We start from the raw sequence: 23,117 nt of genomic DNA, 5'->3' as shown, positions 1-23,117 counted from the left end.
GATGTTTTTTAACTATACTAGTAAAACTAGATATTTCATACTTATATTATTATTTTGGGAACTCTTTAGCTTGTATCCTTTTAATAAATCAATACTTTAAAGCTGCAGGTAGCTGTTTCGTAGACAGTTAACCGCGAAACGTTGCAATAGCGCAACCACGTGATCAGAATGGTTCAGCACTTATATTAATATATTCATATGCAATTAAACCTTAAACCACGAATAGCAGTGGATCGGCCTATAACAAGACGTCAATACGCAATTATTTACTTAATATTATATTTATTACTAGTTATTGTATGAGATTTCTTAAATCACGTGAGAGACATATAACCGGGTAACCATTGAAAAATCTAATCGTCAACAACCTTGGTCTTCCAAGCATTAATAAAGAACCTTCAATAGGGTGGCAAATTTGCAGAACAAATACTTAGGCCCTAATAGCAGAAGATTATCCAAGAATGGCTCAGGTATATAATAATCAACGTTCGGATACTTTATTTTTAGGCGGTGAGAAGGTCTCTGGTGATGACATTCGTAACCAAAATGTGTTAGCAGCATTAGCGGTGGCAAATGTGGTTAAATCATCATTAGGACCTGTAGGTTTGGATAAGATGCTTGTGGATGACATTGGTGACTTTACGGTTACTAATGATGGTGCGACAATTCTATCTTTGTTGGATGTTCAACACCCAGCGGGTAAAATTTTAGTGGATTTAGCTCAACAACAAGACCGTGAGGTTGGCGATGGAACGACTAGTGTAGTTATTATAGCATCAGAATTATTGAAAAGAGCTAACGAGTTAGTTAAGAATAAGATTCATCCTACTACAATTATTACTGGGTTTAAGGTGGCACTAAGAGAAGCCATCCGCTACATTGACGAAGTGCTATCGCAGCCTGTTGATACTTTAGGAAAAGCGACCCTTGTTAGCATTGCTAAGACTAGTATGTCTTCTAAAATTATTGGTTCCGATTCCGAATTCTTCAGCAATATGGTTGTAGACGCATTGTTGGCTGTGAAAACCCAAAACAATAAGGGTGAAACCAAATACCCTGTTAAAGCTGTGAATATCCTAAAGGCTCATGGTAAGTCCGCTAAAGAGTCTGTTTTAGTACAAGGTTATGCTTTGAACTGTACTGTAGCTTCTGCGGCTATGCCAAAACAAATTACCGGTGGCAACGTTAAAATTGCATGTTTGGATATAAACCTGCAAAAAGCTAGAATGGCCATGGGTGTTCAAATTAACATTGATGATCCAGATCAATTGGAAGAGATCAGGAAACGTGAATCGGGCATGGTGCTTGAGCGCATTAAGAAGATCATTGATGCTGGTGCCAAGGTTGTTCTAACTACAAAGGGCATTGACGATCTTTGCCTAAAGGCATTTGTTGAGGCCAAAGTAATGGCTATTAGACGTTGTAAGAAGGAGGACCTAAGAAGGATTGCACGTGCAACTGGAGCCCAATTAATTAGCTCAATGGTTAATTTGGAAGGTGAGGAAACTTTTGAGGCAGGGTACCTAGGTACCTGTCAGGAAGTTGTTCAAGCTAAATTCTCAGACGATGAATGTATTCTCATCAAGGGAACGTCAAAGCATTCCTCTTCCTCAATAATCTTGCGTGGTCCTAACGACTACTCTCTAGACGAAATGGAACGTTCATTGCACGACGCTCTAAGTGTTACCAAGAGAACTCTAGAGAGCGGACATGTTGTTCCTGGAGGTGGGTGCGTAGAAGCCGCCCTAAACATATACCTGGATAACTTTGCAACAACGGTTGGTTCCAGAGAACAAATGGCAATCGCAGAATTCGCGGCTGCCCTTCTTGTTATTCCAAAGACTCTTGCGGTTAACGCAGCCAAAGATTCCAGTGATCTCATTGCAAAACTTAGATCATACCACTCTGCAAGCCAGCAAGCCAGGCCTAACGATCTCAAGAAGAAAAAATACAAGAACTATGGTCTAGATTTAATTAAAGGCAAAATTGTCGACGAGTTAAGTGCCGGTGTTTTAGAACCAACAATCAGTAAGGTTAAATCCTTGAAGTCTGCACTCGAGGCTTGTATTGCTATTCTAAGAATTGACACCATGATCACGGTTGACCCAGAACCTCCAAAAGAAGACCCTCATGGCCACTAGTTTCGCGACGGAAATATGTCGATACCAGGAATAAGCAAACTAAAACTGTATATATATAGCCTTATAATAATATTATAAAGTAACAGCCAAAACACTTTGAATTGGTCTTTAAAATAGGTAGCAAACCGCTACGTAAATCGAGGCGTAAGCATATTAGAAAATCTATTTTATCTGACAAATGATGTGATGCCATATGATAGAATCTTAAATTCCTTATGGAGTCAGGTGGTCGTTTAATTCCGAATGCTGCTTAAGGCCCTGAGATTTTCCTAAACGACGGACGGATCGTATACTAAGCTGAGATAAAGCACGCTCATGGCTCCCAGCTTCCCTCAGATAAAGTAAGGTAACAGTTAATCCACTATATAGCGTCTTAGAGCCGCTTGAGAAATTACAGCCCATATCTTACGGAATAAGGTTTTTTATTTGTTGTTTGTTGCCTAAGATTTTGGCCAGGTACTGATTCGTGCCAAAAAGGTAAATTTACAAGTGCTAAATAGAATCAGAATATTAAGATCTTATATTGTTACTTCCAGGCTAAAAACTAGAATTTGTTAAACGAGATTTTTGTTAGTGTATTGGCGGCTATACCGTTGTGTTAATGTTTATTGGCGAACGTTTTTAACATTACTAGAGAATGACTACTTCGACATTTGATTCTGCGCATGAAGAACATGAAATCCGAGCTTCTAATAATATGAAACCACTTTCTAGACACATTTCAGATTTTTCAAATGATTTAGAAGCTACAGACGGTAAAACTCGTCGACGAATCCAAAAAGTAGTAGAGTTGCTTGAGATTGATGGTAAAAGAGTTAGTAAAACAGCGACTGGTAAAAGGAAGTTCCATAACAAGTCTAAAAATGGATGCGATAACTGCAAGCGGAGGAGAGTTAAGTGCGATGAAGGAAAACCTTCATGTCAAAAGTGCTTGAAGATGAACCTAGGCTGTACATACACTCCAGCTAAACCTAGGAAGAAGAAAAATGAAGATATGGAGACTGTTATTAAATATGTCACAGCTAGAGGTGAGGCTAAAGACGCTAGCGATAAGGATATTGAAGCGGAAAGTAATGATATGTCTTCGGTAGTTACGCATTCGGAGGGAAGGACTGATACTGCAATAAACCCTTGTTCTCCAAACACAACGTCAGATTCTACTCTACTTCCGCATTTATTTATCGCTTCAAGCACTCAACAACTTCAGCAGCAGTTGCAGATGCAACCACATTTGTTGCCTCAACTTATGACATTAAGTGGTTCAGACAAGTTCAATGCGTTTGACCTTTCGAGCTGTCCGACACCGATACAAGCAGCCAACATGAATGTTAGCAATAGCATTGGCACTTTCTTTTCTAATAGCAAGGTAACATCCACACTGCTTCAGCAGATTGCTCAATCCCCAGGACAGTTAGATCTGAGTTCCTCACTATCCAAGAGCTTGAAACAAAATAATAACACAATTGCTCTAAATAATATTGGTAATGTGCAATACGATTATCCAGAGTTGCTTAGTGTCAAGCAGCTATGTACGAAGGATCAATCAACATTGTCAAATTCGATCTGCGGAGCTTCGGTTTCACATTCTACTACATCGGGTTCGGAGCATAAAGAAAGACTTGCTCGACGAGAAGAAGCTTCTTCGCGATCTTCAGAATCATCTAATGGGGATATAACTTCGCCGTCTGCCTCTTGTTCATCATTACCGCCTATGCAAGTACAACCAAATGACATGCATGACGGGGCACAGAAACAATCTAATCAAGCAGCTGCGCAAGCTGGACAAAGACAACATCAACTCGTGCCGCCATCAACGCAGGAGTCGTTACCTCAGGTACGAAGACGGCTACCCAGGCATTCAAGCTCAGAAAAGAATCACAATGGCGTGGGTGTATTAACAGCATTAAATTCTGGGCCAGGGGCCCAAGGCTTATTAAATAATCCAACAATTGCACCGTTGCCACCGCCAATGTCACCAATTACTCAAAATGGGGCTACATCTTGCAATTTAATCAACAATCCAACTATAACTCCTCTTCCCCCTCCAATGTCACCTATTGGTAAAGCTGCCACTAAAGGAAATCTTAATAATCTAGCAGCTACAGTCCCTCCAGTTTCCGCGAGTGTTTTAGCTACCGGCATTGGCAATCGTGAATGTAACTCCGATTCTAATAATCCTAATAAACGGGGCCGAACCAATTCTATGGAAGGAGAAGAATTACCTACAACGGCATTCATTAATCTACCTTCTTTTGCGAATATTATTGAATTCAGTCAACACAGCACGTTGAATCTAGTGGATGTGAAATTGTTTCACCACTACTGTAAAAACGTCTGGCCTACAATTATATCTGCTGGTATCAGTGAACAACACATATGGTCAGGTGAAATTCCAGAACTTGCATTTCAATACCCTTTTCTCATGCATGCACTTTTGGCCTTTAGTGCAACTCATCTATCCCGCTCTGAAGCAGGCCTTGAGCCTTTTGTCTCGTCGCATCGACTAGAATCTCTGAAACTACTTCGGGAGGCGGTGCTACAGATTTGTGAAGAAAACACAGATGCACTCGTCGCCAGTGCACTCATTCTAATTATGGATTCGCTCGCCAACGCCGCCCCTCCAAATCAGACTTCAATGTCTAGTGATACCATGCTGCCGTCTGCTTGGATATTTCATGTGAAAGGCGCAGCCACCATTCTTACAGCTGTGTGGCCTTTAACACCAAGTTCCAGGTTCTACAATCTTATTAACGTCGATCTAAGTGATCTGGGCGACGTAATTAACAGCGAAAATGGCACGATTAGTGACCTCGTGTGCTTTGACGACAGCATTGCAGACCTATACCCAGTAGAGATAGACTCCCCATACCTCATAACATTAGCTTATTTGGATAAACTACATCGTGAGAAGGATAGATCAGGGTTCATGCTGCGGGTTTTCGCCTTTCCTGCTTTACTAGATAAAACCTTTCTCGCCCTTCTTATGACTGGCGATTTAGGCGCCATGCGCATAATGAGAAGCTACTATACATTGCTACACAGCTACGCTACGGAAGTTAAAGACAGAGTCTGGTTTTTGGAGGGCATGTCGCAAGCCCTTCCTCAGGATGTAGATGAATATAGCGGAGGCGGCATGCATATGATGCTCGACTTCCTAGGTGGTGGCCTGCCTTCAATGACTACTATGAACTTCACGGAGCTCGTATGAAATGATATTTTGTTTAGATCATGTCTCGTATACTTTATTTTAGACTTTTCGTGGAATGCTCTAGAACCTTACGACAAGTACTATGCAAACTATAAGAAACAGAACTTTACCACCAAACAAAACTACCCCCCCCAAAACCACTCAATAAGCACTCAATAATCACAATTACGGTACAAAAGAAACAATGGTCGTTCACAATCCAAACAATTGGCACTGGGTAGACAAAAACTGTATTGACTGGGCTAAAAAGTACTTTCAGAATAAACTCACGGGTTTATCCGCCGGAAGCGAAAACGATCCTCTGTACGCTTACATCGCGAATGTTAACAGTGTAGAAGGCGACTGTGAAGTGAACCAACGTAAGGGCAAGGTCATATCTTTGTTTGATTTGAAAATTGCCCTCTCATTCAAAGGTCACGTGTCAGACGGGACTCAATGCGAGGGATCCATCACGATCCCAGAGGTTGCGTTCGATTCAGACCCAGAGGACTACCAGTTCGACATATCAATCTACCAGGAGACAAGCTCTCTGAGCCCCCTCAAGCCGTTCATTCGTGAAAACCTAATCCCAAAACTAAGGGATGCGTTCAGTAAATTCGGTGGCGAACTACTTTCCGAACATGGTAATGATATTCAGGTCCCTGAAGACCAAGTGAAATCTACATTTACGAAGGCCAACCAAAAGTCATCTTTCCAGAATATTCCCAACAGCAACAACAATAATACATCATCTAATGCCACTAAACCTAATTCCAAGCCCGCAACTCCACCAGCTGCTTCTACAAAGACCGCCCCCATCGCAAAATCCGTGGTTAGCAACACTACAACGATTCATTTAGAACCTGCATTTAACGTTCCTGCTACAGAACTTTACCGCACCTACATCGACAAACAAAGAATCTCAGCCTGGACAAGATCACCACCAAGATTTGAAGGCGACTCAGCCGCTCTTCTAAAAGTAGGCGACAAGATGCACCTGTTTGGCGGTAATGTGACGGTAACCCTAAAAAACTGTGACGAACCTCGCTCACTCGATTTCGAGTGGCGCTTAAATTCTTGGAACGCATCACAAATCAGCCACATGCGTATTGATTTCCACGAGAGTCGGCAGTATAACGAAACCAAAATGGTCGTATCATGGAATGGTATCCCAATAGGGCAGGAAGACGTGGTTCGCGATAACTTTGAGGAATTTTACGTCAGATCAGTCAAGTTGACTTTCGGCTTTGGCTCAGTATTGTAAGCGGAACCGAAAAGTCATAAAACAATGGTTATGATGCACGTGAACGGCTAACCGCTGGCGACACCAAGGTTCCATTTGACCGAAACCCTCTTTCGGTTATCGGCTAAAGCTTGTTCCTGTAATCTATTATAGTTTTTCCTGCAGTACCTGTAATCATTATCAACGCTATCTGGGGTTCAAAATGTTGACTCCGGTATTTTCTGGTAGCACTCTGGTCAACCTAAGCTCCTGAGTGACTACGTTTAGTCAACAGGAGCTATACGAAAAAGCAACGCCTCGTCGTAAACAGGTACCATATTATATACTACCAATCAAATTTTGTATCAGAACGATCTCTGTCTCAGAACGATCCCAAACGCATATGCATTTAGCATCCACCATATCTGCACAATCTGACAGAATGCTATTGTTACCGCGATTCTTTTTGTTGCTTGCTTTTTTATTTTTTGAGTCCTACGGCCATGTGTACCCACAGATAACAATTACCAGCATTACTCGTATCCAGAAAATATCCTTATCTCCACACATTTGGATTATGTAATAAACGGAGACGATAGCGCTTTTGTATCAACACTTTTCCAGTCTAGAATTACTTCAAACATTTACGAACACAAGGTTACATAGAGTATTAAACGCAAACCACACTACGGTAGACATGTATGCAGTAAGATATCCTAGTAGAAAGGAACCCATAAGATTTAAAAAAACATAATAAATAAAAAAGTATTTTTATTCCTGCTTTCAAGGAGTAAATAAAACGTAACAATAGTAGCAACGAGTAAGATAATAAAGTTGGAAATAAAGTATTAACTTTCAGAGAAACTATAGAAATATAAAAAAAAATCATTACAAAATAGCGAGTTTGTTAAAAGTTAATCAAAATTTTTTCTTTTATTCCTCTTTCAAAGTGAATCCTTTTCTCCTTAAAATTCATTTCAACCTTGTGTTATATACTTGTCCTCCGAAAAAACAACCTTTATCACTAAAACCTCCCGCTGCTATTTCGTGCTCGCATTACTTGTATCTAGTTTAATAGTCTCAGAAAATGGAACTACCGTTCACTACAACTGATAACGGTGGGATTATTACCACGTCGAATAATATGAACTCTAAGATCAATAAACGGTTTGCGCAACTACCGGAGAACTTACGACTTAATGGTGTTACACCCAGTGGAAAACCCCGTTTATTTGTTTGTAGTGTTTGCACTAGAGCATTCGCGCGACAAGAACATCTAATTCGTCATAAGCGCTCCCATACCAATGAAAAGCCGTATATATGTGGGATCTGTGACAAGAGATTTAGCAGGAGGGACTTATTATTGCGGCATGCTAATAAGTTACATGGGGGGAGCTGTGGTGAGCTACTTCTGAAGAAGGACTCGCCTCGGAAAAGGTCCGATATTGTGGGGAAGAAACGCAGATCAGTCACTGCAATACCCACGACGCCGGAAGGGTCAAATTCGACATCGCTGGCTAGTTCTAAAAATGGATCTAATGCAGCTTCAGCTGCGGCTGCAATGTTGGAATTTCCAGGGAGTCGTAGAACGTCAAAACGCAGGGTATCATTTTCTGCGCAAAGTGGTGAAAACTATGCATCAGCAGCTATTTCCGGTGACTATGCAGACGATGCAGACAAGGTACAGTTTTCTACTCCACAACTATTACCGGTGGATCTGACAAAGGAATCGTCTTCAATGGCGCCTGCGGAGGCTAATGGGTGGGTTTCGGACTTAAATAACATGTCTTCCTTAGAGGCTGTAAGGATTACCGGTTCTACTTCTACGTCATCTACTTCATCAAACGGGACACTTGCTGCTGGTAAACAGGGGTCAGCGATGTCGTGGCAGGCAGCCAAAATGAAATCTCTCTTTAACAACGGTGCATCTACTCCACAGCCTGGCAAGAAGCCCGCTCCGTTGGGTTCCAAGGGGGCTGCGCCATCGTCATTATCGGTGCCTATGGAATGGGATTGTAGCTGGACTGCTTCATCGATGGCGAACGCTAAGGAATCTCCCAACTCAAGGGAGGTATCCGTGCTGAGTGCTGCGAATGAGTTTAAGTTTCTACCTACTAATGGAGAGGGTGGCTCGGAGGTGCCTCCGCATGATAGTAACATGAGCGCAACAGAGATCATGTCTACATTTGAAAACTTTATGCGCACAGGTTCATCCTTTTATGGCATTGTGGATCCAGATGCTTCTAGCACTATTACGCGTGCTACTGTCCCTGCCAATGAGAGACACTCCCAATATTCGGATATCATTAGCTGCAATTTCTTTACCCATGAATTGCGGTTAATGTGTTCTACAGCACTTGAGTATTATTCGCTCTATTGTATCAAACCCGGCATGTCCACTGCTTCAAGCGTGACCCTTCCTTCCTGCAAGGAACTAAATCTTTACCTGTCACTATTTATCAACCACTTTGCATCACACTATCCCTTCATCCACCCGCAGTTGTGGCAATCAGATTTGGAGTCCTTCCGAGGCTACATCTATGGCAGTACAGAAAATGCTGCCCAAGCTGATGACTACGCGATGCAGTGCGCAAATATCCTCTGTCTTCCTTTATTGTCGGCCACCATGGGTTCCATGTACCTGAAATCATATGGAATGGAGGTTGTGCAGTCAATATCATTGAACACTTCTCGAATGTACGAAATTTCCAGGAGAGTGCTACATGTATTCCTAGAAACCAGAAGTGCTTCAAAAATTACGACTTCCAGTTTATGGCTAACACAGTCTCTGATGTTGAGCGTGCTATACTCGCTGTTTACTGAAGCCTGGGAAGGAGTATCCGACAGCGTTTCGGATACACTTCTAAAACAGGTAGGTGCTGTTTGTACTATGATCAAAAAGAACCTGATACCAGAAATTAGTTCTTTTACCAAACCGCCACACTTCAATTCCCCCGCCGAGTATATTATGTTAGAGTCAAAGGTCAGGACTACGTTATTTTGCTATAATTTATGCCAGTCCTTAAAATCGTTTTACAATATCCACTCGTCGTTTTTTCTCAATGAAGCGGATTTAGATTCAATTATAATTCCTGATGATGAAAGTACTTGGAATCTAGCTAGCCTTGATTTTCAAGAGGACTCAATAGTTGTTCTAGCTCCAAGTAAAGTTATTAATGCCAAAAAGAATACAATGACTTTAGGAAAATTCCAGCAAACTTTTACGTTCAGTACGCTTGGAGCGCATCGGATTCCGGAGTTTCTGGCGCAATCTATGCTATTTTATGAGTACAATAATTTATCTTCCTCACTTCACATTTTTCTGACCAAAATTGATACCAAGAAGTTGGAAATAAATTTACATTATTTTAGTAACAATCCTACTACAGGTGGTCCGAGTTCTACACCTATGTCGCTTGATAGTGACAACACTATGCCTGCAGCTGACTCTTTGTTCCACGTGGATTCAACAAAGACATTGTCTCAGGATGCAATCATCCTAAAGAACAGCCTGATGTGTATGATTTTCTTGAAATCTATGGATCGCAGTTATGGATGGCAGTTAGGTAAGCGATGCATTGAAGACATGTATGCAACGTATCTTGATTCCAAAAAGTTTAACGTTTTGTCCAGTGGTTCTTACAAGTTAATAACGGATTTCCTTGTTGCGCTTAACTTTTCTATTCAGAACCTTGCGTCGATAGTACGGGGAGGGAATCCACCTAAATTAGATACCTCGCGAATTTCGGTCCTTAATTTGCAGTATTACTATTTTAATTTTGTGGTGGTTATCAAGTTTATCATGGATTTTGAAAGCACTCCAAACTTCAAATTACTGTGTATATACACAGAGCTGAAGAAGCTTGCTAGTAATTTTCTGATCCCAGCATTATCGAATTTTTATCCACTGGAGTTTGCAAAATTCTTGGATACTGATTCTGAACTGCTAGGCCTATGGAAGGAGAACTCTACTACTGATTTGTACAAGGATTATGTTGCCGAAGCACCACTAGTTTCTAACAATTCAGTTCCTAATAGGGATTTGAATAATACGCATATTCACAGCAATGGCAACACACAGATATCCAATGGTGAGCATATTAACGTTGGACAATTAGAGAAGCTGATCAACAACGTGTTAGTGTATTCTTTTAACGACACAAATTTCTTGTCGATGCCAAAAAATGTTTCTAATGAATTTGCGTTTAGTTCAGCCCCTCTTTCAAATACAATACCCTCCAATAACAGCGTGTTGTCTCCTAAGCCAACAGCCTCATCTTTAAATCTACTAAAATGTCACCATGAATCGAGCCGTACTGGAAAGAAAGCGAACCAGACTTTTGCTGAACGGTATCACTTAGCAGAAAAATACATATTGATTGCTAAGTGCATATATTTGCATGCCAATGATTCCTGTATTCATTCGTTGTTTTTGAAAGGTTTGTCAGATAACTTTCAAAAATTGGAACGTTTACATTTGAGCCAGGAATCATTGGGTGATGATGATGAACATGAAAAATCTATATCGTTAATGGGAGATGATATCTCTGTGCGGGCAGGATCATTTTTTAACGGATACCTGGCTGAGCAATGAAACTTCGCATTTAATTGTCGAGATAACATCTTAGTTGTTGTATCAATTACCGTTTAAAAAAAGTTCGTATATATTTGATTTAATTATTTAATCCCCACACATATGAAGTATACTAATACTTTTTGACGTTTAATGACAATATATCTATGTTAAAAGCTCTATTAATGTTTAGGACCACCCGCAATCTTCACTGATTATTGTTTGAATTAACCACTCACGCGTTTTGACGTAAACCTGATATAAATGATTCCTGGTTTTGTGTTCTTTTAACAATGCACTGATTTCTGATTTTGCCCGTTCGCTCTTAGTAGTATCGGTGTAATTAACATATATCAATAACTTCCCGCTGTCAATATTTTGGTTTGTTTGATTTAAGGCAGTGGACATTTCATCAGTAGTATTGAACTTCAGCAAGTTGTTTGCCCTGAAACATGCAAACACGAATTCCACAAATTCGTCAGTGTCAGAATGTCCCACAATAATTACATCAAAGCCAATTAGTTGTCTGACATTAAAGGTATCCAATTGATTTTTCAGGGTAATATTTTGGCATAAATTCATAAAGAACCTTGAAATGTTAGCAGATTTTATGGTGCCAGTTTTCTGAATTGAATTAGTTGATAGCCGGTGGCTTTCTCCTGCAGGTAACAAGAAAGGGAATATAGAAGTTTCCAAGGTTATGCCTCCATTATCAATGCAACGATGAATAAATTTCCAGTGCAACGTAGGCCATCCAAGCACCAGTGCTTCGAGATAGCGCTGCGTTCTTTTATGCGTTTCAGTAACCAGACAAGCAAATTTATAACTTCCGAATTCTGTCTTTGTCCAAACCATTTGACTGTTTTTGCGTTTTAAATAGTCAGAGAAGCGAGAAATAACTGTGCCGCCCTGGGATTCAATTATATTGGTAATCTTCTCGGCGTATTTTCCATCAATACCAGTAATTACAAACAGGCAGCTTGAGAAAACTTTTTTAGTTGGGCTGGCGTTACAAGCTGCAGCCAAATTTAGTTCTAAGTTCTTCACTGAATCCTCTGATTGCGCTTTATGCTGGGAAATGTTCTCACTACGGTAAAAATCTGTTCTATTCGTTTTTATAGGCGATGCTGTCAGAGAACGCTTTGGAGAATCACTCAAAAGATTAGTGCCTTTCGATCGCCGTATTGGTGTTTTGAGATACTGGAAAGCCTTAGCTCGGTTCTGTGATCCTTCATCCAGTATTATTCTTGCCCTTCGAGCCCATTGCTCACAACTCAGTTTGATATCCATCAATGGCCTAATAATAGTTCGTTTACCGATTCTTCCGTTGCGTAGTACTGGTTTTAGGTGAACAGTATCATAACCTCGTATACAGTTGATCGGATGTTGCTCTTTATTTTCCAGAGCTTCAACATAATAATCTTTTTGGTCCAATTGTACTTCCTCACCTACTCTAATATCAAGATAGTGTATATCGCTATCTTTTACCTCATATTCACCTTGTCGAAACAACACGAGAGAGACATCTCTGTTAATATAAGAATCTAATATCTTGGCAGGATAATATTCAAAGTTTGAAGAATAGCACCACGCGGAGTCACTATGTTTAATATGCTCTTTAGTTAAGAATCGAATGTCCCTATAAATAATCGGTTGATCTTCTGAAGCTTTTGGTTTCTTTCGCGTATCGTAGTCATGAGACGAAGTTGTTTCAAGCCCATCAGAGATATCTTGATAGCTTTCAGCTGCAACTTGCAGCTGCCGCTTGTTTTTAGGAGGAGCTGCATCCTGGGATTCTATGTACAGGCTTTCAGAAACGTTATTGGTAACGAGGTTTGGTGCCGTAGCTGGGGGAGTAGATATAGCAATGCTATCTTTATAGTTCTGTTGAGTAGCAGTCCCAGTTTCGACCATTTCCGATAAATCCTGACTCACAGAACAATCGCTATATACATTCAACTCTTCTTCATCGCCATTAATACTACGGTCTAATACTCGTGTTCCAGAGATCTCTTCACACTGTGACAATGGCGACCTCCGGTTCCTAACCTTGCTTGGGGATACAGTATTCCCCCACTTCTTCGAAAAATGTAAGAATATCTTGGGCTCTTGTCGTGATTCTTCTCCATGAATTGCTGGTACTTTTCGGCTATCAGAGCCCATCGCCGTAGTTCTATTCGCTTCAACAGCAGGCGACACTATTATCTGTGTAGCAGTTCCCACTATATCACCTCTGTCCTTCACAGCAGACATTATATAAGGATCGGTACCCAGAATACTATCGCTAGGAGAATTTATTACCTGAGTAGACGCCTCCAATCCACTCTTGTCCCTTCTCAACCACTCATCGCTTTCATTCAAAATATCGTTGCTACCAGTAGGCACACTAATATCATCTGGTACCGTCAGCTGCAAGCTTTGGGATCTAATTTCGGCAGTTGCAAACCCAAGAGGAGACCCTGATCCAACTAACACAGTTCCTGATACCGATTGTGTCTCCAAACCGCTTTTTCCCGCGTAACAAGAGTCATCTGTAACATCTTTCCTTTGCGACAACGGAGTATCTTCAACACAAGTATCAATAAGTCCACGAATACCTTCATTAGATCCTCTCAACAGCTTCTTGACGCGATCCAAGTCAGGTGTTTTAGTATTACATCGTACTTCCAGCGATGTCACCTGTAAATCACGGTCTGCAACGTTTAATTCACCAACACAACTCTCAGTGTCATCAAGGGAGCCATAATCCGAAAGATCGCTATCCATAGCTACCAATTATGCGATATATATCGTTTCCCTTCAGTAGCAATTTGCATTCCTAAAGGTGGATATGAAATTACTACTTTGTGTTTTAAAAATGCCATTTATGACATTCTAATGCTCACAACAAGTTATTGCAAAATAGAGAAAATAACAAGAGTTAAAGCCCTTGTGTCATTTCGTATAGGATCAGTCTTCCACTATGGATGGTAGGTAAACGTGCTAGGAGCGAGATATCTTTTTTAAAAGCTTATGTTTTACTATGTTCAGTCATCTAACACACAGTCGTTAAGGACCCTTCCTTCTTTCTGACCTTCAAAACGTGCAAACCAAAGATTATGTGACTTTGATGCAGGAATGGGATTATAACTGGAATGAAGGCGTCGAGTATCAAGATCCATGGTTCACATGGTTTCAAATAGTGATGTGTTTGCCCAGGCTATTAAAAATCGATAAGATAGAGCTATCTCGAAGAATTAACGATACTATGGTTTATATCCCGGATACGGATTTTGAGCCGAAGTATTTAACGAAGAAACTAGCTTCTTCTGAATACGAGGTGAATCATATTATTATGATAAAAAGCGTGATGGTGTACGTAGAGTTTTGTGAAGGACACTACAACCTTGCTTTTCAAGGGTTCCGATGGATATTGCAGGTGATCCATGAGCTGCGGAAATACTCGCAGCTTATGAATTCTCATATTGTTTCATCTTTGCATTATGAGCGATCTTTATCTTTGTATGCGTTGCAATCGTTGATATTGGATCCTCAGGCTCATGTGCCGAAGAACCCTATGGCGAAGGTTAAGAATAGCAGGTTGGACTTGGTTGAAGGCCTTCTCACAAATATCTTGGAATGTACTTTTTCGTACGATATGGCATATAGGTCTTTGAATGATCAATTTATGATGAGCCAGTTGTTCTTCACATTTGGGGGGACATATGAGACAATGGCCATCTTAACTGGGACCTTAACACCGTTTCAGCATGGTTCAGATGCCCCTTCCTATGCTGTGAAGCCGAATAAACAGCATTTAGGTTCAATGATCAGGAAGTATATACTAGCTGCTACATTATCACTTACTGGAGATGACACTACTGTTGTTTTGAGCTTACAAAAGGTATTAACAGGCTTGTTTTTGTTCGGAGGAGTGGATATTGCACATTTGCACTTTTTCTATGAGGCATTGAAGCACTTCAAGATGAAATCAAAGTCCTTTGATCCTGATCCAAAGCAAATGAGATGTGCCAATGTCAAATTGACGATGCACTGTCTTGAACTTATCAGGCAGGTCGTTACATACTGGCAAAAATCCAATGTTAAAAAGTCGTCTTCTCCACTGGTACTCGTGATGCCTTCTACTGATGAGGTTGTGTTGGTTGAAAGTGGATCTAAGAAGGAGCCCGAGAAGCAGGAAGTTCATACGTATAGCTTATTCATGACATCACTAAAATTAAAAGCAAGTAACAAAACTCGGTTTGTAGATAGTAAAGTCGATGAGGGTACTAATCTAGAAAGCTTTGAATTTGTGAAGTTTTGGGAACAATGCTACATAGAACATCAAGGTGGAGTTCCAGATCACTTAGCTCGATTATTAAATACACTATAGGCTGTAATGTTATATATTAATGCTACTGCATCGATATAATTATTCCTATTTCAATAGCGATGATTGCGTAATGCATAATATATCGTCTATTTAAATAGCTAGTCCTTTTTCTTGGTTAATATAGTCCACGTCTGCGGCGTAACTCTGCCCTCTAGCTTTCTGGAGTTGGCTTTTAAGTTGGAAGTCTTCCATGCCAGCGTAATCGTTTGTAAATGCACTAGATTGTGATCTGCTGCCGTGACCATGACTATTAGGCATGTTATGACCATTATGGCCACTGTCATCATGTCCAATATTATTGACAGGGCTGAAATCATGTTCCTCTTCTTCATGAACATTAATACCTCTGGAATGGCTCACGCTATATAGACTATTATGATTCAAGTTAAGAGCTGCATTATTCATTGCATTGTTTACACTGGAAACATCATCCCCGTTGAGTGTGAAGCTCATCATGGTTGAGTCTTGTCCCCCATTGTCTGCTGAAACTGTTGGGTTTCTAGACATCAATTTCTCAGTTCTATAATTTTCATACAAGACATCATGAGTTGTATCCTTCAAGTCCTGCAAATGAGAGCCTAGTAATATACTCTTCAAATAAACGAAATCGGAATGAGTACGGTCTTCAATTCTCACATCGCCCCATGGATACTCTCTGACGTGGTAGACTTCACCGTTTGGATATTGCTTCTTTTTATTACTGCTAACAATGGCGAATGGCAACATATCCTGAATCCTAGTAGCAGAGTTAACCTCATTCACATAGTTAGAATCGTCGATGACTGATCTACCATATGTATTGAAGCCAGTAGTACCCTTCTCAGTATCATATTTCTCGATGTTAACGGGATTATCATCAATAGGAACCAAGGTATCCTCCAACTTATCGTTGGCAAAATCATAGATCTTTATATTGTTTGCCTTGATATCCCTCATGATCAATTTTTTATTCAACACTAATTCTTGTTCAGTGAAAAGATCAGCTTTGCTGATTATCGGAATAATATTAACCTTAGTGCATAGCTCCTTCATCAATTGAGTATCAAACTCTCTCAATCCTCTGGAGGTAGCTCTAATAAAATATAAGCATGCATGAGGCCTAGTGTCCATGATTCTGGTGTTTCTTTTAATTCTAATCTCTTCATTTAACACCGAATCAAATTGCGTCTCCAAGTATTTTACTACTTGGCCTGGAATTCTTGAGTTATCAATGTTATCGCCAAGCCCTGGAGCTAAAATAATGTCTAAGCTGATTGGAGTAGAGTTTTCTTCATGAAGTTGAACTTGATGAGTAAATATTTCCAATCCTGGGTTCATATGAGCCTTACTTGGATCTATTGGTTCGTCTTCCACAAAGATTTGTCTATTACACAAATTGTTTAGGAAAGTAGTTTTACCACTACCAGTTTCGCCGATAACCATAATGCAAAACTGAATGCCCCTCTTGGCATTCTTACGCCGACGAATTTCTTCGGAGCTTAACACCTGGTAAGTATGTCTTGGTTCTTGAGAAGCCATGATTGTTGATTAGATTGTTTGCAGTTACTTGTATTCTGCGACTAAAAGAAGTTACCGATGTTGTAGAAACTATTGGAAAATGCTTTAGGCCATGTTTCATTGTTATATATTACTTTTGTGACTATGCAGTAAGTTTCTTCTATAGGAGCGCGCGACGCTGACACTCCGTTGGACACAATGTCGTAATGATTAAATTGAAGTTCTGAAGAAAAAACCCCTTACAATACAAATCAAACTTTCATCCTCTTTGTATCGTTTTTTGTGAGGCCCTCTTCAGTAACTGGTCTCTTTTTACCACTATCATTAACAATTTTGTCGTGTAGCTCCCGAAGTTTGGATTCTGTATGATCTAAGAATTCCTGTTTACACTCCCCATTCTTAATAATTTCATAATCATAAGGATCAACAATGTTCGGTAGATCCTCTTGTTCATCCTCGTCTATTAGCTTCTCAATTTCATCTACTTTTACTTCCAGCTTATCACCCTTGTTACTCTTCAGGTCGAAGAAGTTGTCCTCCAGTATTCTATAATCAGTGAATAAGTCCACAATCATAGAACTCGTAAGTCTAACTGGAAACCGTTCACTGAAAAAGTTTTTAGGAAACTTGAAGTTCTTATCTTCATTTCGCAGGTACTGTAATCCAGCATATATAATCGCCAGAGCGGTAAATGTGAAGCCATCGCACAGCAGCGATACAGGTTGTGTGCCCGCCTGAATAATAAAAGTCCTTGCTTCAAGCAGTATTTTTGGAAAGACCCTCTTAAACTCTTCATCCATCTTATCATCTCGGTTGTACCTATAAAATCCGCTAAAAATCTCCTCGATTAGCTCCTTGGGGTTTTGTAGGTCTAGATCAAAGCCAAATTGGCAGAGAAGCTGTTTCTCAAACTTAACCAATTTGTCCCGGACATCCCACTTCAACTTATCCATGTTCTGCCTTCCACGCTGCTGTAACATATCTTTCATCATAAATTCACAGGTAGCTTTCACGTACATATCAAGCGGTCTGTTGTTCTCCATGGCCTTACAAGCGGTAGCAAGTATCGCCTGGGCCAAATGGATGCAATCAGGCATTGAGGAAGGTAGTTCATACATGTACCAATATCGGAAAAACAAAATGCACGCAGCAGTATAAGTGTGGTCATATAGTCGAAGGTTCTTCTTTAACATATAGAAGTACATCAAGCATTTTTCCATTTTCTTCTTAGTAAGATGAGCAGTCTTTGGATCAGTCCCAAGTCTATCAACAATCTCTTTACATGAGAAAACCCATCTATTACTAGGTATTTTGATAATATCAGGCCATAATTTTCGCAAATTGAAGCCAGATTCTGTAGTAGCAGATGCCTTTGTAGCGTCAGTCTCTAAATTTGAAGAATTTTCTTTCGCCTTTTCGGCACCTGAATCATGCGTAACGTTATCGCCCATACTAGTGATTAACTCTTAAAACCGCACGATAAGCTATCAATTTATAAACTAAACATTCCGTATAGCTACTCTACAGTTACAACTATAAAAGGTCTTTCATGTTATGGAATGTTGAAAGATAAAAAAAACTGTGAGGCCGGGTAACCATGTTGTATTTTTTAAGAAGTGACTTATTTCATTATTAGGCTTTAATATTACAAACCAATTATTCCAAGTTAAATAAATAGATGGTTTTTGCTTTTCAATCTAGGTGTATCTATAACTGTATAATTGAAGAATTGTCCATCTTGTTTGGTCCTTGTAGCTCTGCGCGCTATCAGCCTCGAGATTAAATTCTCTCGTAACAAATCTTATTGCCATCAGTCACAAATGCTTTAAGTTGTTTTCTCTTGCGTCGTATCGTGGGAGTGGAATCAGTGTCTGTGGCTTCTTTTTGCTGCCATAGATCTTCATACCTTCCCTTTAAGCACTTTTCGTTGTCAAATACAGCAATTGTTCGAGCAGTTAATGCTGGCTTGGAGTTATGGCGATCAATCTCTCGCATGTAATTATCCCTTAGTTTGCGCTTAGTACCTTCTCCTGAAGCAGGGGCTTTAGGAGGAGCAGGCTTATCCTCTTTGTTGAGTAACATATCGAATAATACAGCCTTTTCTCTAACGCGCATTGGATTTTGCAACTTCTTCAGGAAGCTTCTGGAGGACCCAGAGTCAAGTTCATTAGTGGAGTCTGATAGCGGGTCTAATTCAAAGCCCATTGTCCACGCTCTGTGTTCTGAGTCCGTAAGTTTGAGGTCGGAGAATATAGAGTTGTCCGAGCCGCCATTCGAGGAACGGGGTGAGACGTTAAAGTTAGCGGGCATTCTTGAGGATGGTGTCAGCCTGTGTCTGTCATCTTCTTCGTCAGCGTCAGTTTCATGTTCGTCATCTCCGAGGAAATTGTCTTCTTCTCCGTTCTGTCCAAGTTTGAAGCGACGAGTTCCCCTTTTCGAAGGAGTACCCTTAATTGTAGCAGGCTGTCTTAAATCACTGCTCATCTCTCCGTCTATTGAATTACCCTCGGTAACCGCTTCTCTCTGTCGCAGCTCCTTGAATAGTTTACTAGGAAAGGCAGTTAGATAAGCTGGTTGGTAGAACCCGTTTGTCATACCCATTTTTTTTAGGCTGGTTTTAAACAGAAGACTAGGTATTGGGGGAGCTGTACTACTGCTCCTGCACGTTTCCGGTTCCATATCCATATCTGTATCCTTAGCCCTTCTTAATCCATTAGCTTCCAAATCTTCTTGATCGCCTGGTTCTGCTGATGCATCCTCTATACTTTCATAACATTGGAATTCTTGCTCACTGAAGTACGTAATGTCTCCTCCAAATTTGTAGGATTCATTGTCGTCGTCGCCCGCGTCTAACGAAATAAAATAACCACCAGCTCTTTTTACAGATGATTGTGAACCAGGCCTCAGACTACCCAACATAGTGATTAACCTCAGTGATCCTAACCGCATACAACTTTGTACATATCTCAATGTCTCACTAGTAGCTCTTTTGCTAGGAAAACAACACAGTAACCCCTCATCGTTGTACATAGCCAACAAATGATGGATAAACCCTCCTGACCACTGGTTCCCGCAAGCTGGATCTTTCATATATTTATTGTAGGCAATGCTCTCATTACAGAGTACCCTCAAAGTCTTACACGTTTGTGAAACATTCCGCAGGTCTTGTATACTCAAGTACGTGAGAATTTGAAATATTATATTCAACGGTAGCTGATCCAAAGATTGAAACTCTCCCATCCCTGCATGAAACTAACTCCAGTGGTAAGCAGCAACTTCTTTTAGACACCTTTCTTTGTTCGTTTCGTATACAGTTTGCATACACTAGCAAACTTTCTATTTCTCTTTATCTCGCGCAGAAACTTTTCCCGTAGTTCTACGCCTTTCTTCAACGTATTTGGCGAAGGATGAAGTAACCTTTCTGATACAATTTATTCGACTCAATTACTGCTTAAGCTTCAGACGAAGGGACTTGTGACGATTTTTATCCAGTATTCTTTAAATTTAGTGACGTTCTTAGGTAGTGAAATAACAAGCGCAAAGTTTTTTGCCTTTTGAGCACCTAATTTTCAGTAAATGATTCGAATGATCCAATTAGTATGTAGGGACCCCCTTCAAGTCTTTATAACTTGGATTGAGTAGTTTTAGACGCCCTTGGACTAATAACTAAGGTCCTATCGAAGTACATACGGTCATCTCATCGCTTACATGTTTAAGGGTTTCTTTGTGTTATTGTTTTTCCGTTTCGAGCCCCCTGGTCATGTGATGGTCGCGTATATAATTTTGGTCACGTGGTTGTGACAACGTGTGGTTTGTCACGTGACTGCTTGGCAAAGGCTCATAGTCAGGCGTACCGATTATACGACTATATACTGGTACTTTATGCTTGGCTTCAGTATCGGAATCCTTTCGTGCATTATGTAGTTTCTTTTTTTTAATCATTACTGAAAGAGAGGAAAGTAATATAATGGTTAACACGACAATCGAATGAGTAGAGCTGGCATTTAACGCGCAAAAAGTGCAAATATTCTATTCTATAAATGAAATTGGATCAATATTATAAACCATCTAGCGTGATTTGTCTTTTAGTACTGGCTTTTGGCACCATGGCTACTAAGCTGGCTGTTAGGGGCGTTTCGCCACCGGACCAGCACTTATATGAACCGATTCCCGGAGATCCCACGCATTGGCATTGCTTGAACGATTCTTCGATAGTTTTGAACATAGATCAGATTAATGATGACTACTGTGACTGTCCTGATGGCTCTGATGAGCCTGGAACAAGTGCATGTGGAGGCCGGACCCGTTTTTACTGCGAAAACAAAGGCTTTATATCCAAAACTATCGAGGGCTATAAGGTCAGTGACGGTATTTGTGACTGCTGTGATTGTTCTGATGAATATGAGCGTGAGCCTTGGATGCGGGGTGCAACTTGTGAAGCCTTGGCTGAAGATTATAAGGCAATGATGAAGGAAGAACTTTCAAACGTTGAAGAGGGAGTTCGTATAATGCGTTCGATCACTTCCTTTAACGGTAGTGTCGATAAGGATGAGGAGATTAGCAGACTCAATAACAGTTTGCTTTCTTTTGACGAGCAAATTGAGAAACACGGCTTGCTTCTTACCGATGTTGAGGAGTTGTATCGTTCAAAGCTGGAAACGTCAGACCCAGTTATAGCGAAATTCAAGAACTTAAATGTTGAAGGACTGGTAACATCAATCGATGAGATATTTTCATCTCACTCACGTTTGTCTGCAGCCTACCAAGATTTGCGCCAAATAATGCTTACGTTGGCCACACACTATAATTCACAGCTAAAGAACACTGATGTGAATGCAAATATCAACAAGTTCGAAAACTATATGGAAAATCATGGGCAAGAGCACAGTTTTAGTTCTAGTTTGGACGACTTGCAGCATCAGCAGCTAAAGGACTACTTTAAGGATGAGCTGTTTGCTACATTTGTTAATAAGCAGACAGATGCCAAAGCAAAGGACATTATCGGTAAGTACCATGTTGCCAGGGCAATGCTTTTGTCTAAATATGAGACCAAGGATGAGCTACTGAAAGCTTTGCATTATTTGCAAGGCCTCATGGACAATATCAAAGCCAGCCAGACTGCTGGTATCCGCGATCCTGCAGTCAACATCGCAATTGAGTCATACGACAACTACTTGCATAAATATGAAGGTTCGCTAAACAACGTAGAAAAGCCAAAAGATCTGTTCGACAACTTAACACAAATTGGACATTTGGTTATCAAAGAAGCTCCCTCTATCGAAAATCCGGATCAACATCCCGGCAGCGATATATGGGGCATCCTCGCACCCTTAAAGCAGATGTTCTTCCACTCGAACAACGACCCCTTAAAGGAACAGATTGACAGCTTGAAATCTACTATAGAAAAGCTCACGGATGAGAGGAATTCTGCAATGACAAGGCTCCAAAAACTGCGCAGAGAAGTAGAAATAGCAAACGAAAGTAGCGGCCAGCTTTCTATTCTAAAGAACCAAATCTTGAAATTTGGTGAGCATCTCGACGACTCCTGTATTACCAAAAAGCTCGACGAATTTGAATACTCCGTCTGCCCAGTACTCGAGAGAGGTACTATCATACAGACAAGTGATGAAAGCTACGAAAGAGTGCTAATAGGTAGTTACTCTTCCTTCCACACTGACGTGCCTGCGGCAAACGAATACTACCTCCAACATCTTCGCGCCAACTATCGCCACGATAACCTCATCTCAAACCTCCTAAATGCCTCCTCGACCACCCCACAACCGGACGTAATAGGAAACTTAATGGACGTCCACAACGGACTGGTTCTTACTTTCAAAAATGGAAAACCCTGCTGGAACGGACCAAGAAGGTCCGCAACTGTTCACTTCCTCTGCGGAAACGAATCCAAAATTATAACAGTAAATGAACTTTCCCGGTGCACTTATACAGTTCTACTTTCAAGTCCCCTCGGGTGCAACTTAAACTTCAACTACAAAGCACCACCATTGAACTTGTAACCATAGCGGGATTTGTGTGAAATTATCATACATGTATATATAGCGGTTACACATATCAACCCGAAAGTTCTCCATTTAAGTCCAAACTCTGTCTAAACCCTTATGGGT

General features: G+C 40.5%; 10 protein-coding genes across 10 annotated transcripts; 6 read left to right on the top strand and 4 right to left on the bottom strand.

Annotated features, from left to right (window-relative positions):
* Window positions 1-461: 461 nt before the first annotated feature.
* On the top strand, window positions 462-2,141 carry TCP1 (chaperonin-containing T-complex alpha subunit TCP1; the record flags this gene model as incomplete). Its single annotated transcript, XM_018134484.1, has 1 exon — window positions 462-2,141. One exon carries the CDS (start codon window positions 462-464, stop codon window positions 2,139-2,141), a length of 1,680 nt encoding a protein of 559 aa, XP_017989973.1.
* Window positions 2,142-2,778: 637 nt separating this feature from the next.
* Window positions 2,779-5,349, top strand: UPC2 (Upc2p; the record flags this gene model as incomplete). Its single annotated transcript, XM_018134483.1, has 1 exon — window positions 2,779-5,349. One exon carries the CDS (start codon window positions 2,779-2,781, stop codon window positions 5,347-5,349), a length of 2,571 nt encoding a protein of 856 aa, XP_017989972.1.
* Window positions 5,350-5,533: 184 nt separating this feature from the next.
* On the top strand, window positions 5,534-6,592 carry AHA1 (Aha1p; the record flags this gene model as incomplete). The annotated part of the gene is made up of 1 exon (XM_018134482.1): window positions 5,534-6,592. One exon carries the CDS (start codon window positions 5,534-5,536, stop codon window positions 6,590-6,592), a length of 1,059 nt encoding a protein of 352 aa, XP_017989971.1.
* Window positions 6,593-7,637: 1,045 nt separating this feature from the next.
* ADR1 (DNA-binding transcription factor ADR1) lies at window positions 7,638-11,144 on the top strand (the record flags this gene model as incomplete). Its single annotated transcript, XM_018134481.1, has 1 exon — window positions 7,638-11,144. The coding sequence occupies one exon, from the start codon at window positions 7,638-7,640 to the stop codon at window positions 11,142-11,144; it is 3,507 nt and encodes a 1,168-aa protein (XP_017989970.1).
* A 168-nt stretch (window positions 11,145-11,312) lies between these two features.
* Window positions 11,313-13,889, bottom strand: RAD9 (chromatin-binding protein RAD9; the record flags this gene model as incomplete). The annotated part of the gene is made up of 1 exon (XM_018134480.1): window positions 11,313-13,889. The coding sequence occupies one exon, from the start codon at window positions 13,887-13,889 to the stop codon at window positions 11,313-11,315; it is 2,577 nt and encodes an 858-aa protein (XP_017989969.1).
* A 418-nt stretch (window positions 13,890-14,307) lies between these two features.
* ADY4 (Ady4p) lies at window positions 14,308-15,495 on the top strand (the record flags this gene model as incomplete). The annotated part of the gene is made up of 1 exon (XM_018134479.1): window positions 14,308-15,495. The coding sequence occupies one exon, from the start codon at window positions 14,308-14,310 to the stop codon at window positions 15,493-15,495; it is 1,188 nt and encodes a 395-aa protein (XP_017989968.1).
* Window positions 15,496-15,585: 90 nt separating this feature from the next.
* Window positions 15,586-17,013, bottom strand: SPR28 (septin SPR28; the record flags this gene model as incomplete). Its single annotated transcript, XM_018134478.1, has 1 exon — window positions 15,586-17,013. One exon carries the CDS (start codon window positions 17,011-17,013, stop codon window positions 15,586-15,588), a length of 1,428 nt encoding a protein of 475 aa, XP_017989967.1.
* Window positions 17,014-17,243: 230 nt separating this feature from the next.
* BUR2 (Bur2p) lies at window positions 17,244-18,443 on the bottom strand (the record flags this gene model as incomplete). The annotated part of the gene is made up of 1 exon (XM_018134477.1): window positions 17,244-18,443. One exon carries the CDS (start codon window positions 18,441-18,443, stop codon window positions 17,244-17,246), a length of 1,200 nt encoding a protein of 399 aa, XP_017989966.1.
* A 328-nt stretch (window positions 18,444-18,771) lies between these two features.
* On the bottom strand, window positions 18,772-20,232 carry MFB1 (Mfb1p; the record flags this gene model as incomplete). Its single annotated transcript, XM_018134476.1, has 1 exon — window positions 18,772-20,232. The coding sequence occupies one exon, from the start codon at window positions 20,230-20,232 to the stop codon at window positions 18,772-18,774; it is 1,461 nt and encodes a 486-aa protein (XP_017989965.1).
* Window positions 20,233-21,032: 800 nt separating this feature from the next.
* GTB1 (Gtb1p) lies at window positions 21,033-23,009 on the top strand (the record flags this gene model as incomplete). The annotated part of the gene is made up of 1 exon (XM_018134475.1): window positions 21,033-23,009. One exon carries the CDS (start codon window positions 21,033-21,035, stop codon window positions 23,007-23,009), a length of 1,977 nt encoding a protein of 658 aa, XP_017989964.1.
* Window positions 23,010-23,117: the final 108 nt, after the last annotated feature.

This window comes from Eremothecium sinecaudum, chromosome VIII (assembly GCF_001548555.1).
Source record: "Eremothecium sinecaudum strain ATCC 58844 chromosome VIII, complete sequence".
Classification (NCBI taxonomy): domain Eukaryota; kingdom Fungi; phylum Ascomycota; class Saccharomycetes; order Saccharomycetales; family Saccharomycetaceae; genus Eremothecium; species Eremothecium sinecaudum.
This window is presented reverse-complemented; position numbering and strand designations above follow the sequence as displayed.